The sequence below is a fragment of the Corvus kubaryi genome, unplaced genomic scaffold (assembly GCF_017639235.1).
Source record: "Corvus kubaryi isolate FWS band 111438036 unplaced genomic scaffold, C.kubaryi_AGA036_p1.0 37264, whole genome shotgun sequence".
Classification (NCBI taxonomy): Eukaryota; Metazoa; Chordata; class Aves; order Passeriformes; family Corvidae; genus Corvus; species Corvus kubaryi.
In genome coordinates this window covers 1917773-1939703 of record NW_024581079.1, presented here as the reverse complement: position 1 = coordinate 1939703, position 21931 = coordinate 1917773, and the positions used below count along the sequence as shown (strand labels likewise).

Here is a 21931-nt window from a genome sequence, read left to right as displayed (position 1 = left end):
GATCACTCATTGTGTGAAGGAGTGGGATCACTCATTGTGTGAAGGAGTGGGATCACTCCTTCACACAATGCTGCCTACAAGCAGATCCCATTTAACAAACCAGCTTTTTCCCAGTGCACAGAAAGTATTCAAAAATCAAAAATAAAAGGAGAAACGGTGGCACGATGGCAAGGACACTGCTCCAGCTGCTCAGCTCACAGGGCAGAACCCTGGGGAGAAGGGAAACTTTTCTTTTCAAGGCTTGAACGCTGATGTCAGACCAGCAGATTATTTTATCTGGAGTTCTGATTCACAGTTGGACATTCACAAGTGTAAGTATGAAAAGCAGTGCAAATGCTATCAATGGCCACCTCCTGAAGGGAGTTGCTAAACTTCGGCAGTGGCAGAGTGAAGGCACAGATTATGATGGAACAACTTTGGAGTGTGTTACAGATCTCTCCTACCAACTGCTCTCACTACAGTTCACAGGAGAAAACACAGAAAAAAAGCAAGGGTGCCAGTCTATGGTGTGGTTGACCTGAGTGTGCCTTCTGGACCTCACACTGTGAGAAAAGCTGAGTCTCACCTGTAGCAATTCTTTGGCTGATCCTCTTTTCTCCACATCCATCTCCAAACATCGGTTCAGGAAATCCCGGAATATCGGGGACAGTTTCTCGGGGTTCTGGAGTTCTGGGGTGCCATTAGTTGCTATCAAATATAAAGCCTGTAAAATGAAGAATAAGGTACAACCAAAACCAAGCTTTAAAAGATGCCAAACTGACCTGCCTGGTGGCAAGCCCTCAGATGAGAGGGCTCTGCAGCCTACTTCTCCTCAACTTCAGAGAATGGAACTGTAAAAATGCCACAAGTGTAGGCAGTCATGACCTATTCTTGCTAGTAGCAAAATGATATTCAAGATCTTGTGGCAACAGATACTGACCCTAGCAAAGAAAGTATCAAGTTGTGACACAGCAGCACTTTCCATAACACCATGGATTTACTTTCCCTAAACTGTCACAGAGGCCTGAGGTCAAAGTCCTGTGTTTCAGTTACAGGGAGGCAAATCTTCTAAGTACCATCACAGAATCCCAGACTGGTTTAGGTTGAAAGGGGACCTTAAAGCCCATCCTGTTCCACTCCCTGCCTTGGGCAGGGACACCTTCCGCTATCCCAAGTCCCATCCAACCTGGCCTTGGACACTTCCAAGGATGGGGAGTCAGGGTAAGGCTGACTGCAAATTCAAGACAGCTTTCTTCCTCTGGAGGAATTTTCTTGTACTGCTGAAGCTTGTTGGTTTTTTCATTTCGTTTTCTTTTTAATGCAGACACAATCAATGAACAATTACTGACAGTGGTGAACACCCAGTCCCAGCAACGCCAGGGCTTCTTACCCTCAGGGGGTTCTCGTTGAGGTACGGGGGCTCTCCTTCCACCATCTCGATAGCCATGATGCCCAGGGACCAGATGTCCACTTTGGGGCCGTAGGCTTTCCGTGTGACCACCTCGGGAGCCATCCAGTACGGAGTTCCCACCATGGTGCTGCGCTTGCTCTGCTCGGGGGTGATCTGGGCACAGAACCCAAAGTCGGCTGCAGGACAACACAAGTTGAAGAGGTTAAACTGGTGCATGCCAACAAGTGGCTTTCCTAGAAGACTTCTCTATTGCTACACATATATATTTCATTGAGAGGGGCTTGGGGGCAGTTTCTTCTTTCCTCCCCCACAACATTCTCCGTATTAAAAAAGCCAACGTGCAATGAAGATACAAAACCTGAAGGTGCTTAAGCAGGGCAGAATTCCATGGAGTGAAGACAAAGCTTTTGCCCTCTGGTTACAAGAATTACCCTGTAGAAGAATGGTGTTTTGCTCAGTCCTTCCTTCAAGAGTACCCAGAATGGTAACAGCCAAAATAAGCACTCAGGCAGAGCACAGGCAGAGAGTGTTCTGCACGTGGTGTGTTATACAGCCTGAACCAGAAGAAATACATCCACAATCCATGGCTTCTGCCCTGCTAAACAGATTGTACTTGTGCAGCTACTGAGGTCAACATTTCACAGCACTTTGGCCATCTATACAGGTACTACAGCTGACAGACATGGAAACAAGGCTCCAGGGAAGTGCAGTGCTAACCCCACTCAGCAGCAGGAACCTGGACAAACAAACCTTTCCACAAGGTAACTACCAAAGAGAACAACCACACTCAAGAAAACGAGAAAAGTCACCTATTCCTATAGCCTTCAGGTGCAGCAGCAATGCATGTCCCATCATGTTACTTTATCCAGCTGCAGCACTCCCACTTCCCAGGCATGTAAAGCATCAATAAGAACACAGTTAAGGCAGGAGACAGATATTACTTTATCATTGACACTAAGTTAGAGAAAGAGAGAGAGAGAGGGAGAGAAGAGAGAGAGAAATTTAAATTCCAGGGTGATTTTGGAAGTGTCATGCCAAGCAGTGCTAAGGAAAGAGCCAAGTCATGAAGTGCCAAGTTGTACCAAGACCATTTAACAAAGAACTACCCCACCCTGACAGTCAAAATGCTGCCTTAAAAAAAAAAAAAAACAGACTCAAAACTAAACAAAAAAAAATCAAACCTATAGGAGTCACCAAGTTCCTCCAGCACTTTTTGGCCTTATCAAGGTGTCACAGTCACCTCCCAGCATGGCCCATTTGCACAACCAGTCCAGCTGCAGTGTGTTCTCCTGACCTCCCAGCCAGGCCTCCAGCAGCAGCCACCAGCACAGAGGAAGAAGATGGGCAGGAACCCAGTTTCACCCACCAGCAGCATGTGTAGCTGCAGTGGTGAGACCTGTCCTGTCACCAGACTGCCTCAGAGAAGGAGAAGAGTTCAAAAAGAAGGTGCAGCTTCTCCCACTCCAAACTTTCGCTAAAGCAGTGTAATCACACAGCCCCAGAAGAGCTTGCTCAGCACTGATTACACCACCTCCCCTTCATACAGGGCATTTTTGCAGCTGACTCCTGTCCTCTGTGTCTCCTTCCTCCTCATCCTCCCCCGATCTGCTGGGGTGATGATTTTGGCTCAGCTGCTCACTCTGTCCTTTGGCCACTTTGCTTTGACACCTCCTTTGCAATTTTGATCCCTCTCCAGCTAACTCTTCTCGGCCACATCCTCTGCTCTAACTGTCCACTTCTCTTCAGCCTCTGAATCCACAGCTTGTGCACAGACACGTCACATCCTTAAAAAAAAACTCCCTGTGCAAGCGAGCAGCGCATCCAACAGTGCTGGTACACAAATCAGGTTGCTTGTAATCTTTCCTCACACTCCATCTCATAAACGAAATGAGACTGTAAACCATCTAGAATAAGGAATATTGCTAAGACACATTTTCATGGCACTTCAAATTCCTACTAAAAACACTTTTTACTTCACACTTTTTTGCCTTAACTCTTTGATTGTTACATGCTTTGTACATTCCTACATAGCAGAAAGGCAGATAATACACCTCATTCTCAACAGTCCTGACAGCTACCAGTGCTTTCACACCATTTTTATTTACACACACCAGAAAAGGATTTACTGCACAAGCCCATGCATGCATAACAATTACCTGAAAAGCAAGCAGTTTGGTTTGTCATGATTATATTAATGAAAATGTACACTTCCAGTCCAAGAAAAGGTACAGAGTAAGAAGAGACTTCAATAAATGACCAATAATGCCCAATTTTCTTGTTAGTGGCCTTTTAATGAATGGGGCAAAGCATTAACATCAAGTCACAGCACCTTAACAAAGCAGTTTGCTGCAACTTTGCTCTTGCAATCATTCCCATTTTGCTTCACTGTCTGTGCCAGTTCCTTCCTATTTACCAACGTATTCATGGGGCCACAGGTTTGCTTCAACATCCTGCCTGGCCAACACGTTCACAGCCCCAGCCTGGGGGGCCCTCAGAGTATCAGTACCTGCTGTCCAACACACATTTTATAACAGAATTGATTTCTATTACTCGTAGCCAATACAAATCCACCTCCAATTTCCCTGCTAATTCTCCTTCTACCAATTTACACACTCAGAGCCAGAGACTCGTGGAAAAGGGAAAACAGAACATGAAACAATTGTCTGCTACTCACTTAGTTTAACTGATCCATCCATTCCTAACAGCACGTTGTCACTCTTTATATCCCTGTGGATGACCTGGTTGGCATGGAGGAACTCAAGCGCTTGCAAGCACTGGACAGGAGAGAAAAAACAACATTCAGCATCCAGAAACACAACTGCTGTATGTGAATACAAATTCAAAGCCATGTTCACACCCTCAGCCAGCTCTGAGTGCAAGAATAGAACAGTATTATTGAAGATAACCAGCAGAGGAAGCTCTTGGGCTAAAAAATTCCACTCTGGATTTCAGAAGGTCAAAAATTATTTCACCATGGAGTTTCCCTATCTTAACAAATGCATCCTTAAACTCCTCATCACCCAAGATGCTCTCAGAAATCCCTGAGGTTAATTTTGGTACATCCCACAGATTCAACAGTGGAACCATAAAGGATTAAGTGAGAGCTTTTTAGGCTGAGGTCTCAACAAGAGGAATTGGTGAGGCTTCATGCCCAACATCCACACAACTTCTACACTGAAGGCTGTAAAACATCTTCATTCTGAAAGGCACTAATACTGGTTTGTATTGTTTTCAGATGAAAACCTTTCACACTAAGTTTCTGCCCAAAACCATAATGAAATTTACTTTTGTTATTTGAGAATAAAAGGCAAAAGAAAAAAAGCCACATTTTTCTCTTTCCATCTAAGCAGAACATTTGCCATTTGCAGCCTGGCACAGATGTCCCCACTGAGCTTTTTTCATCTTGGTTTGCTTTAGCAAAGCGACACTGATTTGCAAAATTAAATGTATCTAAAACACTGGGCAGCAGAGTTTTGATGAAGTACAATAGCTCAGTATTTGATTTCTCTCTCAGAAAAGTTCATGACTGTCACAGTAAATAGTTACTCTTTTGGTTCTCTGCTCCCAGCTCTGGTTTCTCTGGAAACCATTCCCTGTCCATACACGTTACTGTGCAAGTTTGCTTTCCCTCCCCTCCCTTGGGGTGAGTCACAAAAACACTCGTCATGCTGATGGAGTCAGATGGGCTTTTTAAAAGCCTCCCTTTCTCCTGCACAGCAGATAACACAGTTCTCCTTCTGCCACGATAAAAATCAAGCCTGAGCTGGATACCCTGGCACTTGCTCAGGGCAGAAACCACTGATAAGCTGTGATATCAGCTGCTTTTAACACTTTCATTTGAAATCTTACTGCAATCTCCCCTTTATTCCAACTACAACCTTCTGGAGCATCCTTTTCCTGAGAAATCCCTCAAGAAAGCTAAACTGGCACAGAACTACAGATGTCACACACCATGGGAATGACTGAAGTGGGAAAGGGATAGTCTGCATTCAGTTCATCTTTATTTTGGTACGTGTTTCTTAACGTACTCCTGTTTCAGCAGATCCACTTTCACACTGTGAGCAAACACAGTTCCCCTTCTTCCTTCTGGAAAACACTTCAAAGCTTTCAGGAGTTTTTATTTTTCTTTTTTTTCCTTCTCCTTCGTACATTACCCATACATGAATATGCAGATTTTTTTTTTCTTCGTGCCTCTGAATGTTCTTTGTTAGTCCAAGTTAGAAAAGCCATTCCTTCCAGCTGCTAAACTTCTCTATTGCTCCTCCCTGAACTTTATTCATATTATTCTGTTAATAATAATCCACATTATTCATATCTTTCTGTTCACAGTGTCAGCAGGATGGGCCACCCCAGGTACCAAATCCACAGACTTTATTTGCTCCATCACCAAACATTCCCAAACACCCACCTCAAACACCACTGTAGCTCTTTTGTGTTACAACTTGCAAAGCCCCAGTTTTCTGAGTTAAACTAATTTTGTTATTTTCTGCAATTTTAATACTGATTTCTGCTCATGGTACCATTCATTCTTTACTCAATGGCTTCAGCAGTAATTGTGGCAATTAGTGCTAACCTAAAATAAAAATTAGGGGAATAGAGAGCACCCTTCATTCCTCCACCCAGCACCTCCACACTCACCTCTCTGCAGACAGCAGCAATCTGTGCTTCATCCATACACGTCTCTGTGACCACATCTGTTAGAGAGCCTCCAGCCAGATACTCCATCACCACAAACAATTCATCCCCTACGAGGTAACTACAAAGAGAAAACCAAAAGCATGTCCCTGTTGCCATCAGGGTGACAGTCTACAGACAGCCTCATTTGCTTCCAAGACCCTTAGGTAGAGGAAGAGCAGGTCTGTGTAAGGGATAACCTCCTGTAACCCTTGGGATGAGGAATCAGCCAGCTGGCTGCATTTACCTGTCCAGGAAGTTGACTATGTTGGGGTTCTTTAGCTCCTTCATTACCAAGATCTCATTAATTATCAGCTCCTTCTTGGGCTGTTTCTGCAAATTGATCTGTTTAATAGCCACCTGAATAGGGCAAAATAAAACAGCAATCTCAAACCTCAGTACCCAAACCTTTCAGTCACTCTTAATACAGTGAAAAGGCAGAAGGAATCCTGTAGCAACTCAGAGAGAAAATGTGAGCCTTCCAATGCAAGGTGAGGCAATTTGTTGTTCTCTATTCTGACCAAATTGGTGTTTGGGTGTAAGAAATGCTGGGAGGCAGAAAAAATTCCTCTCAAAGCCATTAATTCAATGAACTATCCCAGAGAGAAAAGGGAAGATAAAGGCCCACCTTATCCAGGAAATAAGCTAACAAGGACAAATACTACAGTTTACAGTGGAGAAGAATCATCCCAGCTCTGTTAACTTCAACACTCTGAGGAGGCAGTTTGGAGTTCTGCAAGACAACCTGCCCATGACTCCAAAACCAAACACAAGAACCAACACCAACCTGCAGAAATTATTGTTATATTGCCAAGGACATTAAAGGAAGAAATTCTCATCACTGTATGGCACAGAGTGACAAAGTAACTGTGATTGGAGGTGCAGCAGGTTGCTGAGGGTCTTTTGGGAGTTTGGAATGGAGACCTCAATGAGCAGATATTCCACAACCCCTCTTGAGCTCCTGTGTCATGCCTGATCATCCTGCCTGGGAGGGAAACCATTTCTAATGTCTAACTCGAATTTCCCTTATGGCAATTTTTGTCTGTTCCCTCTGTCCTGTCGCTGTGTAGCTCTAAGAGGAGTGTTCCTCTTACTGATGAACAGACCTAACCCTATCCTCAGGCATGAAGCAGAGGAAACCCCAGCACTGCATGAAGGCTGCAAGCCATCAACTGCATGGCAAAGTGCAGAGGAGGTCAAAGAAAGGCCCTGGACCCCAAAATTCACTCTGCAGTCAGTAAGAGGACATGAAATACTGCAGTGTGTCGAGAGCAAACTAAGAGAGACACAGTGAGATGATGGCAAGGCTCGTGTTTTATCAAGATATGGTGCTCCACTGCAGGACTGCTGAATGTGGTTTACTGCTGAAAGGGCATTTACTTATCAGTGACCTAAGGAATGCCTACTTGAGGATATTGAAAGGAAAATTTAGGAAAGAAAGAAAAGTGCTGAAAGAAAATTAAGGAAATCTGACGTGAAACAGAGACAAATAATTCCTAAAATTCGAGTCCCAGAAGCCCTCTGGGTTGTCCCCCAAGACACAGCCACTGGATGACAAACATGCAGAGCATTGCTGATGCCACCAATTTCACTGGAGAAACCAAGGGATAAAGCAAAGAGCAGGACGTGGAGAAGACATTCTGACTACAACAGGGCACCACACAAGACAAGCTGCTACCCCAGAGACAGGCACAGCCAAGTGTGCAAAGGCTAAACAAAATTTCATTTCTCAAAACACAAGACACCAACGCCTGCAATTCTTGAAGGATAAACCATTTTCCAAACTCACATCTGGAACACCTCACTCCCTCTGCTTTTCACTGGAAAGACAAATCTCTGTTTTTAGCTTTCATCATCTGATTACTGTAGAACAAGGCACACACTGTTACAAATGACTATGACAAACAGATCTGAGAGGTTGATAGCAGCGATGAGAGCCACTGAAGGAAATCAGTCAAATCATTCTAGCCACCTACAGAAGAACATTTAAACAAAAAATGAACACAGGAATCTTACCTCCTGCCCTGTTGCCACATCAATAGCTGTGAAAACTGTACCTGAAGCCCTGTGAAGAGAAAGAAAAATGTTACAGCAAGTTGCACTTCCCTGAGTAATGACATAAATGTGACAGCGAAGCCACAAACACAAAATTGTTTCAGTTTTCAATTCAAAATTTCCACCACTGTGTGACACCTTCACTGTTTATTTGCTTTACTCTTCATTGCCCAGAGAGGTCATGGCTGCCCCATCCCTGGAAGTGTTCAAGGTCAGGTTGGACAGGGTTTGGAGCAACCTGGGCTAGTGGAAGGTCTCCCTGCCCATAGCAGGGAGTGGAACTTTACGGAATGGACTTTAAGGTCCCTTCCCACCCTAACTAGGGGGGGATTCTGTGATTTATCACTGCTGAATGGAAGCCAACGTCTCTGCCTGCACAGTAAGTGGTGTGAGGCAGAGAACAGCACCCTGCTGCTAACACTGGGAACAAAAGTTGGAGTCAATACTTACCCCTGCCCAATTTTTTCATATCTGGTGTATTTTTTCTTGGGATCTCCTATGCTTACAATAGTGCCTGAAAATAGGAAAAAAAAAACCAATCAAAAAGTCAATCCAATCCCACTGTCCCCCCACAGCAGGGCTGGCCTGGCCAAGATACACCCGAGAGTGGGTCAGCTCAAGTAGCAAAGCTGGTGCCCCAACAGCCAAAGGTGCATGGGAGCATCAACAGGGTGAAAAATCATCATCAAGATGGTTATGGAACAAGCAACAGCAGCAACTGTTTTGTGTTACTATGGTTTGATTAAAGTTCAGCTGTGATACTGTGATGTGCATGTATGACACAAACCCAAACCTGTTGTATCACTGTTTTCCACCCCACAGGGCTCCAAGCATTACCAACCACCCGAGCCAATGCAGCGCTCTCAGCTGCTGCTGGACACAAAGCTACCCAAGCACTGCACTGCACACAAAGCAAGGGTGAGGGCAAAACTGGAATACAGTCCTCCCCCAGCCCTAAAGCCTTTGTTTATCTGAAATGAAGGCACCTACGTAGTTTTTCCATGATGTCTTCATCTGACATCTTGGTTTTCTTTTTCTGCTTATCCCCCGCTTTCGAGGCGCTGTCGGCGCAGGTGTCGCTGGCTGGGGCAGGGATGGGGTCAATGACAGAGCGGGTGTAAATCTGTAAGGGACACCAGAGACCTGAGCACCTGCTCTGCCATCACTGACCTTCAGATGAAACCCACCACAGCTCTGCAAAGATCCCCAAGCATCGTTTTACAACAGGTACGAGGCAGGAATCAGACCTGAGACACATTAAAGTTCCATAAATCAAGATGCTGGCAACATTACTGACCTCTGAAAGAGACCCAGGCACCTCCTGAACAGACTGGGTGCCAGCACATTCCACAGTGGGTTTCTCAGTTTTTTATCTGCTTATTCTTTAAAAGCCATACTAGCTAACAGAGCAGAAACCACTATTTAATACTGAGATCAACTTATACTAAGATCTAAAGGCAAAAGATTTGTGATTGCCATGAAAAGAAGGATGTGATTCTAAATTATTTCCCAGTTGTCCCCAATTTAAGGGGTTTTTTTAAGGGATTTAATTTCTTGGAGCTTTATTTAATTTCCTCCTGAGCTGTTCACAAACATACACAGCTACTCTAGAAATATCCAGCTGTGGACCTCTCACCTTTTAGATGTCTAAATCCCCCAAGAGTGGGAAATTATAAAGCAATATCCCTAGACAAATAAACGTAATTCACATTTGCACTCCTGGGAGAAGTGGGCAACAGAGAGGCAAAATGTACAGCTCCCACAGCCAAAAGAAGGAGCTGGAGTAAGTGGGATCCCTGGGACACCATGGATCCAAGGTGTGTAGATGAGGGCTACCCTAAAACTTCATGAACAACGTCTCAAGCATTTCACTGTTCCTGTAGTGCTGATGACTTTGTGAGTGAAAAAAGCTTTCAAAGCTAAAATTTGCATTGGTTGGGGTTTAGGTGGTGTACCTGGAGAGGCTACCACACTGCAATCCAATCAAATACCACAAAGCAAATACATTACACCTGGATCACTGTGCTGTGCAAAGTTACACAAACTGCTTACTGGTTTTATTTAGGAATAAAAAGCCTCCTCCTCACATGCTGGGTTGAAGGATAAGCATAACTGGACGTCTTCAACACAAGCTGACAAAGAAATCAACAAATTTCAATGATCTGAGAGGTCTTTTCCAACCTAAATGATCCTACGATTCTATTAACTACAGGATTTCTAATCCAACTGATATTCAGAAATGAGGTATTTTCTTAGCAAATTCAAACAACAGAAGTTTCCCCTAAAAACTTACAGCAGCTTGTTGCCCAAATTAAACACCTCCCTAAAAAGCAGAAGTTCTGCAATGCTGAGAAATGCAGGTCTGTCAGTTTTTACAGCTGCTCACCGATTTTGTGTGATCTGGCCGTGGAGCAATCACAGGAGGAGGAGCCTCTTCATCATCCTCATCATCATCTGCCACAGCTGTTGATGGTTCTGAACCTTTGGCATTGGTCTGCATTTTTACCAAAGTTTAAAACAGACAGATAAACAAATTGTCTCCCCCACAGTATTAAAGACTTCATGTTTTTTCTTCATATTAAGATAAAAGAATTCTTACTGATGTCAGAATAACTTAAACCCCTCAGCCTAACCTTAAGTTATTACATTTTACTATGAGACTCAAACACTGTTGCTCCAGTGAAATACGTCACTGACCACCCGAATTTATGTTTTTATTCCACAAAAAAAATTCCTAATTTTTATACTTTTAATCTTTATACCGTTTAATACTTCAAGATTTGGGATATAACAAGTAGAGAAGACCTGCACTTGTATGCATCACAGAATATCCAAATAATAGCAAACACACTCACCGTTGGCGTTCCTGAAGGGAAACCGTCTTTTTCTAAACAGGACAAATAGCAGAATACATACAATCATCAGAAAGAAAATAATAATAAAAAGAGAACTTTGTAGAGTACAGGGTAAAAACGTTACAAAGCCTTACTACTCAGCTACTTTCAGAAAGAATTTGGAAGAAAAGTAGGTAAAACTGCACCTGTTTGTGGGACAGTCCTTCTCTCAGCCCCCCATCTAGGAGTCACAAATTATTCTGCACGGCTGATGTCACCAGCTGGTGACATCAAGTTCAGAGACAGCTGTGAGGAGCAAGGTCTCCAGCATGAAACCAGTTCATCCCAGTCCCAGAGCCCCAGCTTGATAAACATAGCCCATTCAAGTTCATTTTGGCTGCTATTCTGAATGATCCAGTTCCCTTTCTTCCCCTCTCCACTTAAAACAGGAAATTAACTGGACAACGCCAGTTTCCAGGCAGTTTTCAATCCATCTTTGTATATTTGTGCCTCATTGAAATGCACCTTGATTTTAGCACTTGAATCTTATTTATCGTTTTGACAGAGAGGAAGACTGTGCTCCAAATACCCAACTCCAGTGTCTTGCACACTTGGCTCTCACCTGGAGCAGAAAAACTCAGATATTTCTGTTTTGCTGTGTCTTTGGAGTCGTAGAATTTCAGCACATCTAGTACCGCCTGGGGGTTTTTCTTCTGTTCTAGCTTGGTGATATTTGAGGTCTGAAGCAACCGAGCCCATTGTTCTGGCATTCCCTGAAAAAACGGGGGATTTAAGCATCCTTTTTATACTCTAAAGGTTTTTAAAAAGAAAACCAAATTTCTTCCCTCTATAAAAGCATAACATGCACAGCCTTAAGCACACAAGCAAGTAGGATGGGGGGGCCAAAGGTGAAAACACAGATCACAGTGCTGACACAACTCTTCCAGGTGTGCTGGGCCAGATGTGAGCGGTGGGAATACAGAAACACTCAACAGCTCCAGTGTTACCCACTGAAGACAGCAAACTGAAGAGGGTTTGTCAGGGAGGCCTCTCCCAGGTGACACAAAGCATCAGATGTGACAGTGGCACTGCAGAAGCACTAACAGGTCACAGTGTGCTGTACAAACACACAGGAAAAATAGTTCTTTGGTAGAAACAAAGACTAACTCGCACTTTATCCTAAAGCTCTGCCTTGGCTTCGCTGCAGCCCTGACGCGTGGTGTTTCCTGAGGTGCTCCAAGGCAGGAATACTCACAGTGAACTCTCCAGTAACAGCATCAAAGCCAACATGGATGGTATGTTCAAAATCTGATGGTGGGGAGATTTCTGGCCTTTCCTTTTCCTTCTTCTTGCTTCCTGAAAAAGACAGTCAAAGATCTCAATGTTAGAAAGAAATTCTTCCCTGTGAGGGTGGTAAGGCCCTGGCACAGGGTGCCCAGAGCAGCTGTGGCTGCCCCATCCCTGGAGGTGCTCCAACCCCAGCCGTGATGGGATTTTGTGATTCCAAGAACCAATACCTTGTTCCATTCAAATAATTTATATTATGGCAGCAAGAAAATAAGAGATTAAGAGCACCAGAGTGCTCTGTTGAGCACATGAAATCTAAACATATTAAGTGTTTACAATGCAAAAAAGGACATTTTAATATAGATTAAGAACAGCAGAAAAGACAACTTCATTCCAACCTCAAGTTCACCCTAAAGACACTTAAAACTCAGTTGACTCACTGCTTCAATTCAAGGTAATTAATGCAAACTAGGACTTCCTGTGATGAAGATAAGAGTTTATAGCCTCAGAGCAATTACCTAATTTAAATTAAAAGGGGGGGGGAAAGCATAATAAGTACCAGAAGCAGGAACAGATAATTAAAAGGGTCACATGCACAATCCAACATAGATTCAATTGAATTGATATTTTCTAACACCTGGGGCTTCGGATTTTTGTTTGTTTGTTTTGGGAGTTTTCAGGGGGCGGCTCGGGGTTTTTTTTTTTAGTTTTTCCTTTATTTTTCTGCTTTGTTTTTAAATTCACCTTAAAAGTCCTCTTGTTTCAGTACGGAAAAAGCAGGTAAAGCAGCACCACCCTCTTGGTTACTACGAGGCAAGCAAAGATGGTGCTGCTCAGAGCCAGGAATCCGTCTGAAATCCCCTCAGGCTGGCGGGAAGGGAAGGACAGGGAGCAAGGACAATACTCCCAAATGAAAAGCCATGTGGGCTGCCTGCAGCTGAACAATGCCGTGGAAAGACACGGCTGTTATAAACAGGATATCTTTAATATGGCTGCACAGGGCAGAGCCAAAAAGCCAACGGGCTGTCAGACGTTTCATTAACGGCGCTCAGTCACAGCACAGGAGAAACTCGCTGCTGTGAAAACCAAGGAAAGCACCAATTCTGCCCTATTTCTTGCAGTTTTTTATGTGGAAGCAAGGGGAAACATATGTATGCATAGAGAGAGATATATATAAAAAGTTGTGTTCCTCAGGAAGGCTCCTGTTTGGGAGCACTTGACATGCAGCGAACAGGAGCTGGTGCTCAAGCCCTCCAGCACGTGCTGGGTAAATAAACCCACTCCTTCCAAAAATACACAGATCCCATGAGTAGGCAAGGCAAGCAGACTAAAACCCATTGCTCTGCCCACAGGAACAGCAGTGCAGCACTTCAAACAAACAGCCCCAGCCAGAGGCAAGCCCGGTGAGTCATGAGCTGGCAGGACATCCTCGAGCTCCGAGAACAAGGCCACGCTAAGGCCACGCTGACTCCAGCCCCTGGCTCGGGCTCCGGATTGAGACGGGAATCCCTTCAGTGAAGGGCAATGCTCCTTTCAAACTGCACGTGGTGGTCTTTCTACTGACATGGCTGAGCCCTAAAGACCAGAGTCTGTAAGGAGAACATGAGAAGCTACTACAGGTTGGTGGCAGCACCCTGAGAGAGACTCCAGCCCTCTGAGGGTGCTGAAGGTGGCAGATCTGGGTGCTGTCAGCTCGGTGCAGTGCAGTATGTCTGGAGGAAGTTCTGCCTTAGCCCTTCAATCCTGCAGAAATGGGTGTTTTACCATTTCGTTAGTGGTCATGGGACCCAGAATTTGCCCCTAGGCCCTGAAGAGACAGCAACATAGCCCCCTGTTCCCAAGAGGGGAAGACACACAGGTCCTTTGGAAGGATTTGGTGAGCTGGAGAAATGCTCTGTCTGATTAAGAAGGTGCCTCAAATACAACCGGACTCTTCCCCAAATGAAGCCACAGGCATTCAGCAAGGTGCCAGCCTCGGTACTTCCCAGGGCAAACCCATCCTCAGGCTGCCCTCACTTCCCCCCAGCCAAATTCCATACACAAGGCAAGAAACACAGCTGTTTCCCAACAGCTGGAGCTAGCAGGCAGCTGACTCCAGATGTGCACCTGGAGTTGCTGAGCCCCAGCTGAAACCACACCGAAACGTGCCCTGAGCACGTGACATGCAGGATCTGGGTGATGCCCTCAGCACCTCCTTCAATCCTTTCTGCTCAAACATTTCTGGTTTTAGGGGACTATTTTAAAGCTTTCCAAAACCACACAGAGGTTCCTTTGACTTCAGAAGTCAAGCCAAGAAAATTCATGGCAATAAAGTACTCTAGTAAGAAGATGACTATCACTTCATTTATCCTAAACAATGGAACCAGGGGGAAAAACCCTCCATGACTGGTGGTTAAATAATCCCTTCCAACCCTTATGATTATTTCAGCACAGAACTAGCTCAGACTTGGGACAGAAACTGTGTGATTGCTAAACCTCTTCATCTGCAAGTCCCCCAAAGCACAAGAACCTCCCAAGGGAGGATCCAGGAGCAGACGAAGCTGGCCAGGAGGAACCTTGCAAAATCATATGGACAGAGACGTGCAGACAAAGCCAAACAACATTTCAGGACAATGGCAAGGATTTTTTCATTTTCTGAAAAGGAAAACTGAACATTTTTGTACTGATTTGTTAACTTAAGTGCTGCCTGGAGACATTTTTCCCATGACAAAACTTCTACCCCAGGCTGACAGATTATTTTGCATCTAGTCCCAATGTATTTTTTAAATCTGGGCAGGAAGTTAGTATTTCTGTAAAGCTTCCCAGCAGATTAACTTAAAGAATAAAAGGATTTAAATGGGCATTTCTGGGGAGGGTGCGTCCCAGCCATGCTAATGAACAAAACAACTAACATCTGACTATTGTGTGAGTGCCAGAAAGACACTGTGCCCACTTCTGTTCTGCTTACATTTGACAGCCAGTTTTGCAGACTTGAGGGCCAAAATCCCTTCTTTGGATATTTACATTAGCCTTGCTGCAGCTCATCCAATAGAAAAGTTCCTTCCAAATTAAAAAAATACAATTTTCAGATAATTTCTTTAAGTTAGGTAATTCAATTTCCATTTTTCCTAATACCTTGCCATGCAGGAAAGCCTGCTTTTTTTCAGGAGGACATTACTCGAATTACTTTTTAACATCTAGAAAACACAAACTGACACCCATTTCCTCTAAAACCTACTTTTCTCAGCAGAAATTCTTTCTTCTATTTTTAGTTCGCAACACTAAGTACCAGAAGGTAGATGCTAAACAAATAGGCAGATTAATTTCCCTAAATTAGGTACATGTCAATATCTAGAGTGGTCTGAATAAGCATCAAAGGACTCCAAAGAAACTTCAAATGAGCCAATGCAACTTCAGATAATTCTTCAACCACCTCCCCATTCCAGCAACAAACAAACCCACCATCAAAACGAAAAGAGAAAATGTCCACGGAGAAAAAAAGGTGTCATGGAATGTCACAATGCTCACCAGCTGTACTTGCACCCACTTGCATTCATAATCCATTTGTTACTAATTCAGAGCAAGGAAAACCTTCCTTCACGTGGGGTTTATGTTCTATTTCATTATATCCCTGTCTGTAAAGGGGCTCAAATGCTCTGATGAACCACCAGTGAAACAGCATAAAGACAACTGCCATCCCAGCTCCTAAACTGCTCTCCTTGCCTGAAGATGGACAGATTTGATCCTTCCATGAGATTTCCTTGCAGAACTCACCAAGACAAATTCTGGGTATTTCCTTGTGCGATCAACAACAAAATGGTAAAACACCGTTTCTGCAGGATTGAAGGGCTAAGGTAGAACTTCCTCCGGTCACACAGCACTACACTGAGCTGACAGCACCCAGACCTGCCACCTTCAGCACCCTCAGAGGGCTGGAGTCTCTCTCAGGGTGCTGCCACCAACCTGTAGTAGCTTCTTATGTTCTCCTTACAGACTCTGGTCTTTAGGGCTCAGCCATGTCAGTAGAAAGACCACCACAGCTACTGCCATAGCCCAGCCACAGACAGGCCATTTCACAGTAAATGACCTTGTGAAATAACTATTCTGCCTCCAAAAGCTATACTGGCCAAATTCTTCCATCCTCCAAAAAGAGAAACACACCTACTGTTGAGAGCAGAAAGCCAGATCTCAGGAACAGAAGGAAGCCTGTCTCTCTGGATTTGATCTCCAGGGAGAGGCATGGCTGCAGAGCTGCTCACACAGCTGAGTGAGAGCGAAAACCAGCCCTGGGAAAAACACTCAGCCAACAGAATAATCAACCAGAGGAGCAAAATTTCTTCTAACAACCAAACTTGTGTCGGCATGACTGAACCAGTCCTGCCCAGCACACCAGCAGCAAGGCACAGGGAGCCAAGAGCACAACTAGGAAGGCATCAAGAGCAGCAGGGTCTTCTCCAAGGTGCATATTAAAAGCAATGTTAACTAGTAGATTAATAAAATGCTTAGCAGATTCAGGTCAGGCTTAAGTCCCTGTGCAGTTTTACCACCTTAGATGTTAGAAGGTATTTCTATCTATGCATTATTTTGTTGTACATGGACACACATTCTGGAGGGCCAGGATGAAGGGCTCCACTGCTGTACATGCATTCCCCATACAGAAAAGAGGACAAACAACACACAAATACAGTCGAGTATTCATTATAGCATTTTTTTTCTCAGAAATAATCTTTTTTACAGCAACCCAGGTTTATCTCCACTAGTAATCAATCCTAACAGTGCAGTTTCACAGACAAAAAGATGAAACTTCTCTGAGTTTTCCCTCACGCAACTGCACCTTCACCACTATTTCTCTACTGACTTTTTTTTCTCCTCAAGGTGCCATATAAATGATCATCAACATGAAGTAACCTCCAAACCAGCTGGGTGCCCAGTTTAAACTGGAAATCTGCATTTAAGTAACATGATCCCCAGGAATGCCAGACATTGATTGGGGTTGTTTGGAAATGCATTAGTTCAAACTGGGCAGCAAATAAGGGGTGGTTTTCCAATCCCCTACACTTGGACAGGCTGGACTCTGACATCTAAAGCACTACCAAAAGGAGAGTAAAGGAATGCAAGTGGAAAAAAGGAGGCATCTTACCTTTTTCATTGCTATAGAATATGGAGATGATTTTATGCCTGGGTTTCCTCTCTTCTGGGACAGAGGGCAGGGGTTTATAGCTGTGGTTGGTTGCCAACTGATCTTTGCCCCCTGCACTGAAGATAGCACTGCTCATCCGGACAGGAGGGGCAGGGGGCTTGTCTTCCAGTTCTCCGTTGTCAGACATGGTTCTCAATAGCTAGGGGGAAGCCCTGGAAGAGAAATGGGATTTGAACACAGGAAAAGAGCATGGAATACATGAATGTACCATTCCTTCTGCTGGCAGAGGGGAAGGAGGCGTGAATTCAACTCCGAGGAACGCAGACACTGACGCCTCCACCAAAGGAAGCAAATCCCTTCCTCGTTCCCACTTCTGGGCCACCCATTCATTTGTGCCAGCAGCAGCAGCATTTGTGGGATGGAGCGACAAACATTTCCAGTGATAAAAGTAATCCAGACCAAATGAACAATTCCCAGATCTGGTTCTCTGTTCCCACAAAGGGCCTAAGTACAACATCCTTTAGGGGTAGTTCTAGTCCAAAAAGCTTCATGCTCTAGTGCCAAACCGCTTTAAAAGCCTAAGATGCTTTCCTTCTTGTCATTTATCAGAGAAGATCTTGGGGGCAAAGGAACAGCTTATGTTTGCAAGCCATAACTCAGCACACCATCCACATTAAGTAGCACTCAGAGCATCTCTACCCAAATCACACAGCATTCGAGAGCACAGCACTGAGATCCACAGGATGCTCTCCACTTCTGAATGAGGCTTGCCTTGCTTCCCCACTTGGTGCCAAACTTTCTCCACTTGCAGAAAATAACATATAGTATCACCACAATCCTCTTTGAATCCTCAATAAAACCATGATCGAAAACAAGGACAAACAGCTGCTACAGCTACAACCACAGCACAATAAAACATCTACGTGACACATTCCCCATTCAAAAAGATCTCTGCTAGCATTTCCTCCCTCCTCGTAGTATTTTGGAGATTTTCCTCTGATCACCAGGAAATAGGCAGCCTCCCTGCTACAAGTAAAGAGTACAAAGAAAGATGTACAGAAATTACCTCTCAATGACAGGTAACAGTAACAAATGTACCCTCGATTCCTCCGTTCACTCAAATGACAAGCTACCTCCTTGGAACAGGAGCCAACACATCTGTGTTGACCTCCTCCTCCTCTCACAACAGTTTGGGAAATGAATGGCTTCCTGGCACCCACCAGCTTCCCATCACATCTCAAGGCATGTCTCACCTTATCAGTGTCATTCACAAGAGCCACGACAAGGAGTGCAATCCCCTCTCAATTATTGTGCTCCCAGCAACACAACACCTGCATCCTGCCCAGCAGCAGAACTAAAACAACGTGGGCTGTCGTTCCCTGGCATTTCACAGAGTGGGTGAATGCTGCCAAACCCCACCAGAGGGATGTGAGTCAGGCCAGCAGCCTGGACTGGAGCAGCACTCTGGTTTATGTTGTGGAGTTCAAGGGAGATTAACATTAATTATCCCCATAAATGCCCATGAAAGAACATAATTTCTGTAAAACACCATCAATGGCACAACGTTCTGGCAGTGCAGTAGAAACTGGACATGTGCTGGTTGCTCCATGACCTGGAGGCCAGGAGGAAGAGCACTCCAAGCTGTGCAGCACCCACCTACATGGCCCTGCCTTGGAGCCCTTCTCTGCTGACAGAATTATAAACAGACCTGCCACCTGAACATGGCTGCAGGGATGCAGCTGTGAATCAGGCAGCGATTCCCAACACTCTTCCAAATCCACTTACTGATTGCTCTTTCAGATGTTGCAAGGCATCTGCAAGATTGCCTTGTTTTCCAATACCTGCATCGTAATATGGGGGACAAAAGTTAAGTATCCTGCAACCCAACAGCAGACCTGAGCAGCCAACCCACAGGGATTTTAACTCCAAATGCTTCCCATACCAGACGTTGCAACAAGTACATGCCACCCATTTGAGATGTATAAATCAAATAAGGTATTTGCCTTATAAACATATAGATACAAGAGATTCACCAAATCAAACTGATATATATATGTATATATTCCTATACAGGTATATTCATGTATACAGATAAATATTGAAGTTGGGTTTGGAGTGGTGGTAGTACAGGGGACCATAATCTGTGTCCCTTCTGTTCATCAAACCTCAGAAAAGGTGTGGATATAGGGTCCTTAGGTATCCAAATAGGGACAGACAGGTTAAACAAACACATTCCTTCTTTGCAACAAATGCAACCAGACAGCTAAATAAACCATAGCAGGTAAATAAGTGCATCACGTCAACTTGAAAGCCAAAATGATACACTGTGCAAAGAAAGCAACCCCATGAGTAGCCTTTTGTACTTTTCTAAAGCAAACCCTATTACTTCCTCCATCTGTGCAGTTTTTCTGTGCTGTCTGATAAGAGCAAGAGCAGGATGTAAGGATAAACAACTCACCTGCACCTGAAACTGGACAAGAACAGACTTGGCCCTCCAAACCCACAGTAATTCCCCACACACTCCCTTAGAGAGGCCAGTCACTAAATTAACAACACTGTCATGTGGTATTCAGGCTACAAATTAAAAAAAAAACCAACCCCCCACACCAAAAAAACCCAACCAACTGCACTTCTGCTGATGTAATTTTAAAATAAAATTCTCACTCTAGTAAAAATCCTTCATTTTCAGTGACACAAGCAGCTCATTACATACTCAGCCTTGATCCAAAACAAATTAGTCCTTAGTATCTCATGTGCTCCAGAGAAGAGACTGTGAAGTAATAAGTTGGAAGGAAGGATACGGAAATCCAAATCTATTTCAAAAGAAAACCAGGCACTTCAAGGAACTGGTGGACAAGAGATGCTGGTGTAGCAGCATCTGAGCAGAACCCTCAGAGCTGCAGCTCTGATCAGCTGCTGACTGTTCAAAGTGTTCAGAGATCCTTGACCTCGCTCAAAGTACAGCCCAGGAGCTCCACAGCAGGAAAACAACCTGTGGGGCTGGTGGAGCAAACTGGAGAGACAGAAAGAGCTCAGGCATCAGCTTCCCACCTTGGGGACTGGCTCCAGCACCAAAATCCTTCCAGCTCATTGCATTTGTGGTCTAGGAAAACCTCAGCTTTAAGGAAAAATTTAAACTGTGATTTATTTAACAACACATGGCAGAATTTCTGAGTGGCTGTTTCAAAGATCATTGCTAAAATAAAGTGCTGAATTCAAACCTAGTTTGCACAAAAGCCCATTTCAAAGCACGGCAGCTTTGAATTCATCATTTAAATAAATGACAACAGCTCCACTCACACCAAGCATGTCACGAAGCACAGTTCCGATCCTTCAGTCGTCATCGGAAATGAAAAATCAATCATTTTGTCCAGGTTCAAATCCAAATAGCTCTCTCTCTTCTGCACTCAGCCAAAGAACAGAGCAGTTCCCCTCTCCTTTATCCTTATCCTGCCTTCATCATGCAAGGAAAGTTTCCACGGCGGCGTCAGGAAGTATTTGGAAATGGCTACGGAGGTTTGGTATTATGGGCAATAAATGGAGCAGGGATTTTAAAAAAGGAAAAAAAAAGTTTAGAAAGAAGAGTGCAAATACACCCCGAAGCTCTGCTTCTGCTCTCTCAGCCCCCAAAGAGGAGAAGGAGCGTGTTCAGATCACAGCAGCCAGATGGAATCACTCCTGCACCATCACCCACGTGCCTGCCCTGCTGATTCATTCCTTGTGCAGGGAATTGCAAAGACATGGGGAATTTTTTTTCAGTGCCTGCCGGGAGTCTGTAACCCAGCAAAGGGGATGTCAGGTTCGTATTTCTCTGGCACAATCAGACAACACAAGTAATGGTAGGGTTTTTTAGCCTGGCTGAAAGACATTTACTAAAATAGTTCGCCTGAGTTTGAGCAGCCTCACAAAAGCATGCTAAAGGTAATACACGGAAGAGGGATTCACTTTGATCTTTGCCAGTGAAGGAAATACCAGTAATAATAACGTATTCAGCACATCAGCAGCTCCCCCACAATCACTACTCACACTACACTTAATACAAGAATTAGAAAGCAGTGGACTGAACCACAGAGATGAGCTGAGAAGCTACAAGTAATACTTAACTACAGCCTTCAGATAGGTTCAGTCCCACCACAGGACACAACTGCGGCCCATCACACTCCCAACAAAACAGACACAAGAAGAGCTGAAAGTTCTGCTGTTTAACCCACAAAACACATTCACAGCTGCCAGTGCTGTGACCACAGAGCTCTGATTCTCAGTCCTCATCCCCAGTACATGACACTCTTCCCAGCTGCTGTCCCTTCCTTTTGATAAATACTTCTTGCCCTGCACTAGGGCAGTGAAAATGAAGTGCTCTGTCCATCCTAAACAGCCAAAGAACAAACGTACTCTTCTGCAGAGGCAGAAGCAAGTGTCCAGCAGGGCCTGGGTGTCCTAAATCCCTCACCACCAACGCTGGGAGACCTGGAAACAGGTTGCTCCCAACTGCAACTCCTCTCTCCCATCAAATCATTTAGCTTGGAAATGATCTCTCAGATCATTAACTCCGCACCATTAACCTTTCCACCT

The 21931-nt window shown here is 44.4% G+C and overlaps 1 protein-coding gene across 2 annotated transcripts in view; it reads right to left on the bottom strand.

Annotated features, from left to right (window-relative positions):
• The window catches only part of PAK2 (p21 (RAC1) activated kinase 2), a 42473-nt gene that overhangs the window by 3981 nt on the left and 16561 nt on the right, over window positions 1-21931 (bottom strand). Inside the window, exons 3-15 of one of the 2 annotated variants that reach the window (XM_042024663.1) lie at window positions 17360-17587; window positions 12209-12309; window positions 11576-11726; window positions 10975-11006; window positions 10506-10613; window positions 9110-9242; window positions 8570-8633; window positions 8081-8129; window positions 6312-6424; window positions 6029-6146; window positions 4065-4164; window positions 1370-1566; window positions 566-703 (exon numbers count right to left, since the gene is read on the bottom strand). In XM_042024663.1, coding sequence (XP_041880597.1) covers window positions 566-703; window positions 1370-1566; window positions 4065-4164; window positions 6029-6146; window positions 6312-6424; window positions 8081-8129; window positions 8570-8633; window positions 9110-9242; window positions 10506-10613; window positions 10975-11006; window positions 11576-11726; window positions 12209-12309; window positions 17360-17546 — 1491 coding nt within the window. In that variant the 5' untranslated portion in view covers window positions 17547-17587. The remainder of the gene's footprint in view (window positions 1-565; window positions 704-1369; window positions 1567-4064; window positions 4165-6028; window positions 6147-6311; window positions 6425-8080; window positions 8130-8569; window positions 8634-9109; window positions 9243-10505; window positions 10614-10974; window positions 11007-11575; window positions 11727-12208; window positions 12310-17359; window positions 17588-21931) is intronic. The other variant, XM_042024664.1, reaches the window with a different exon arrangement.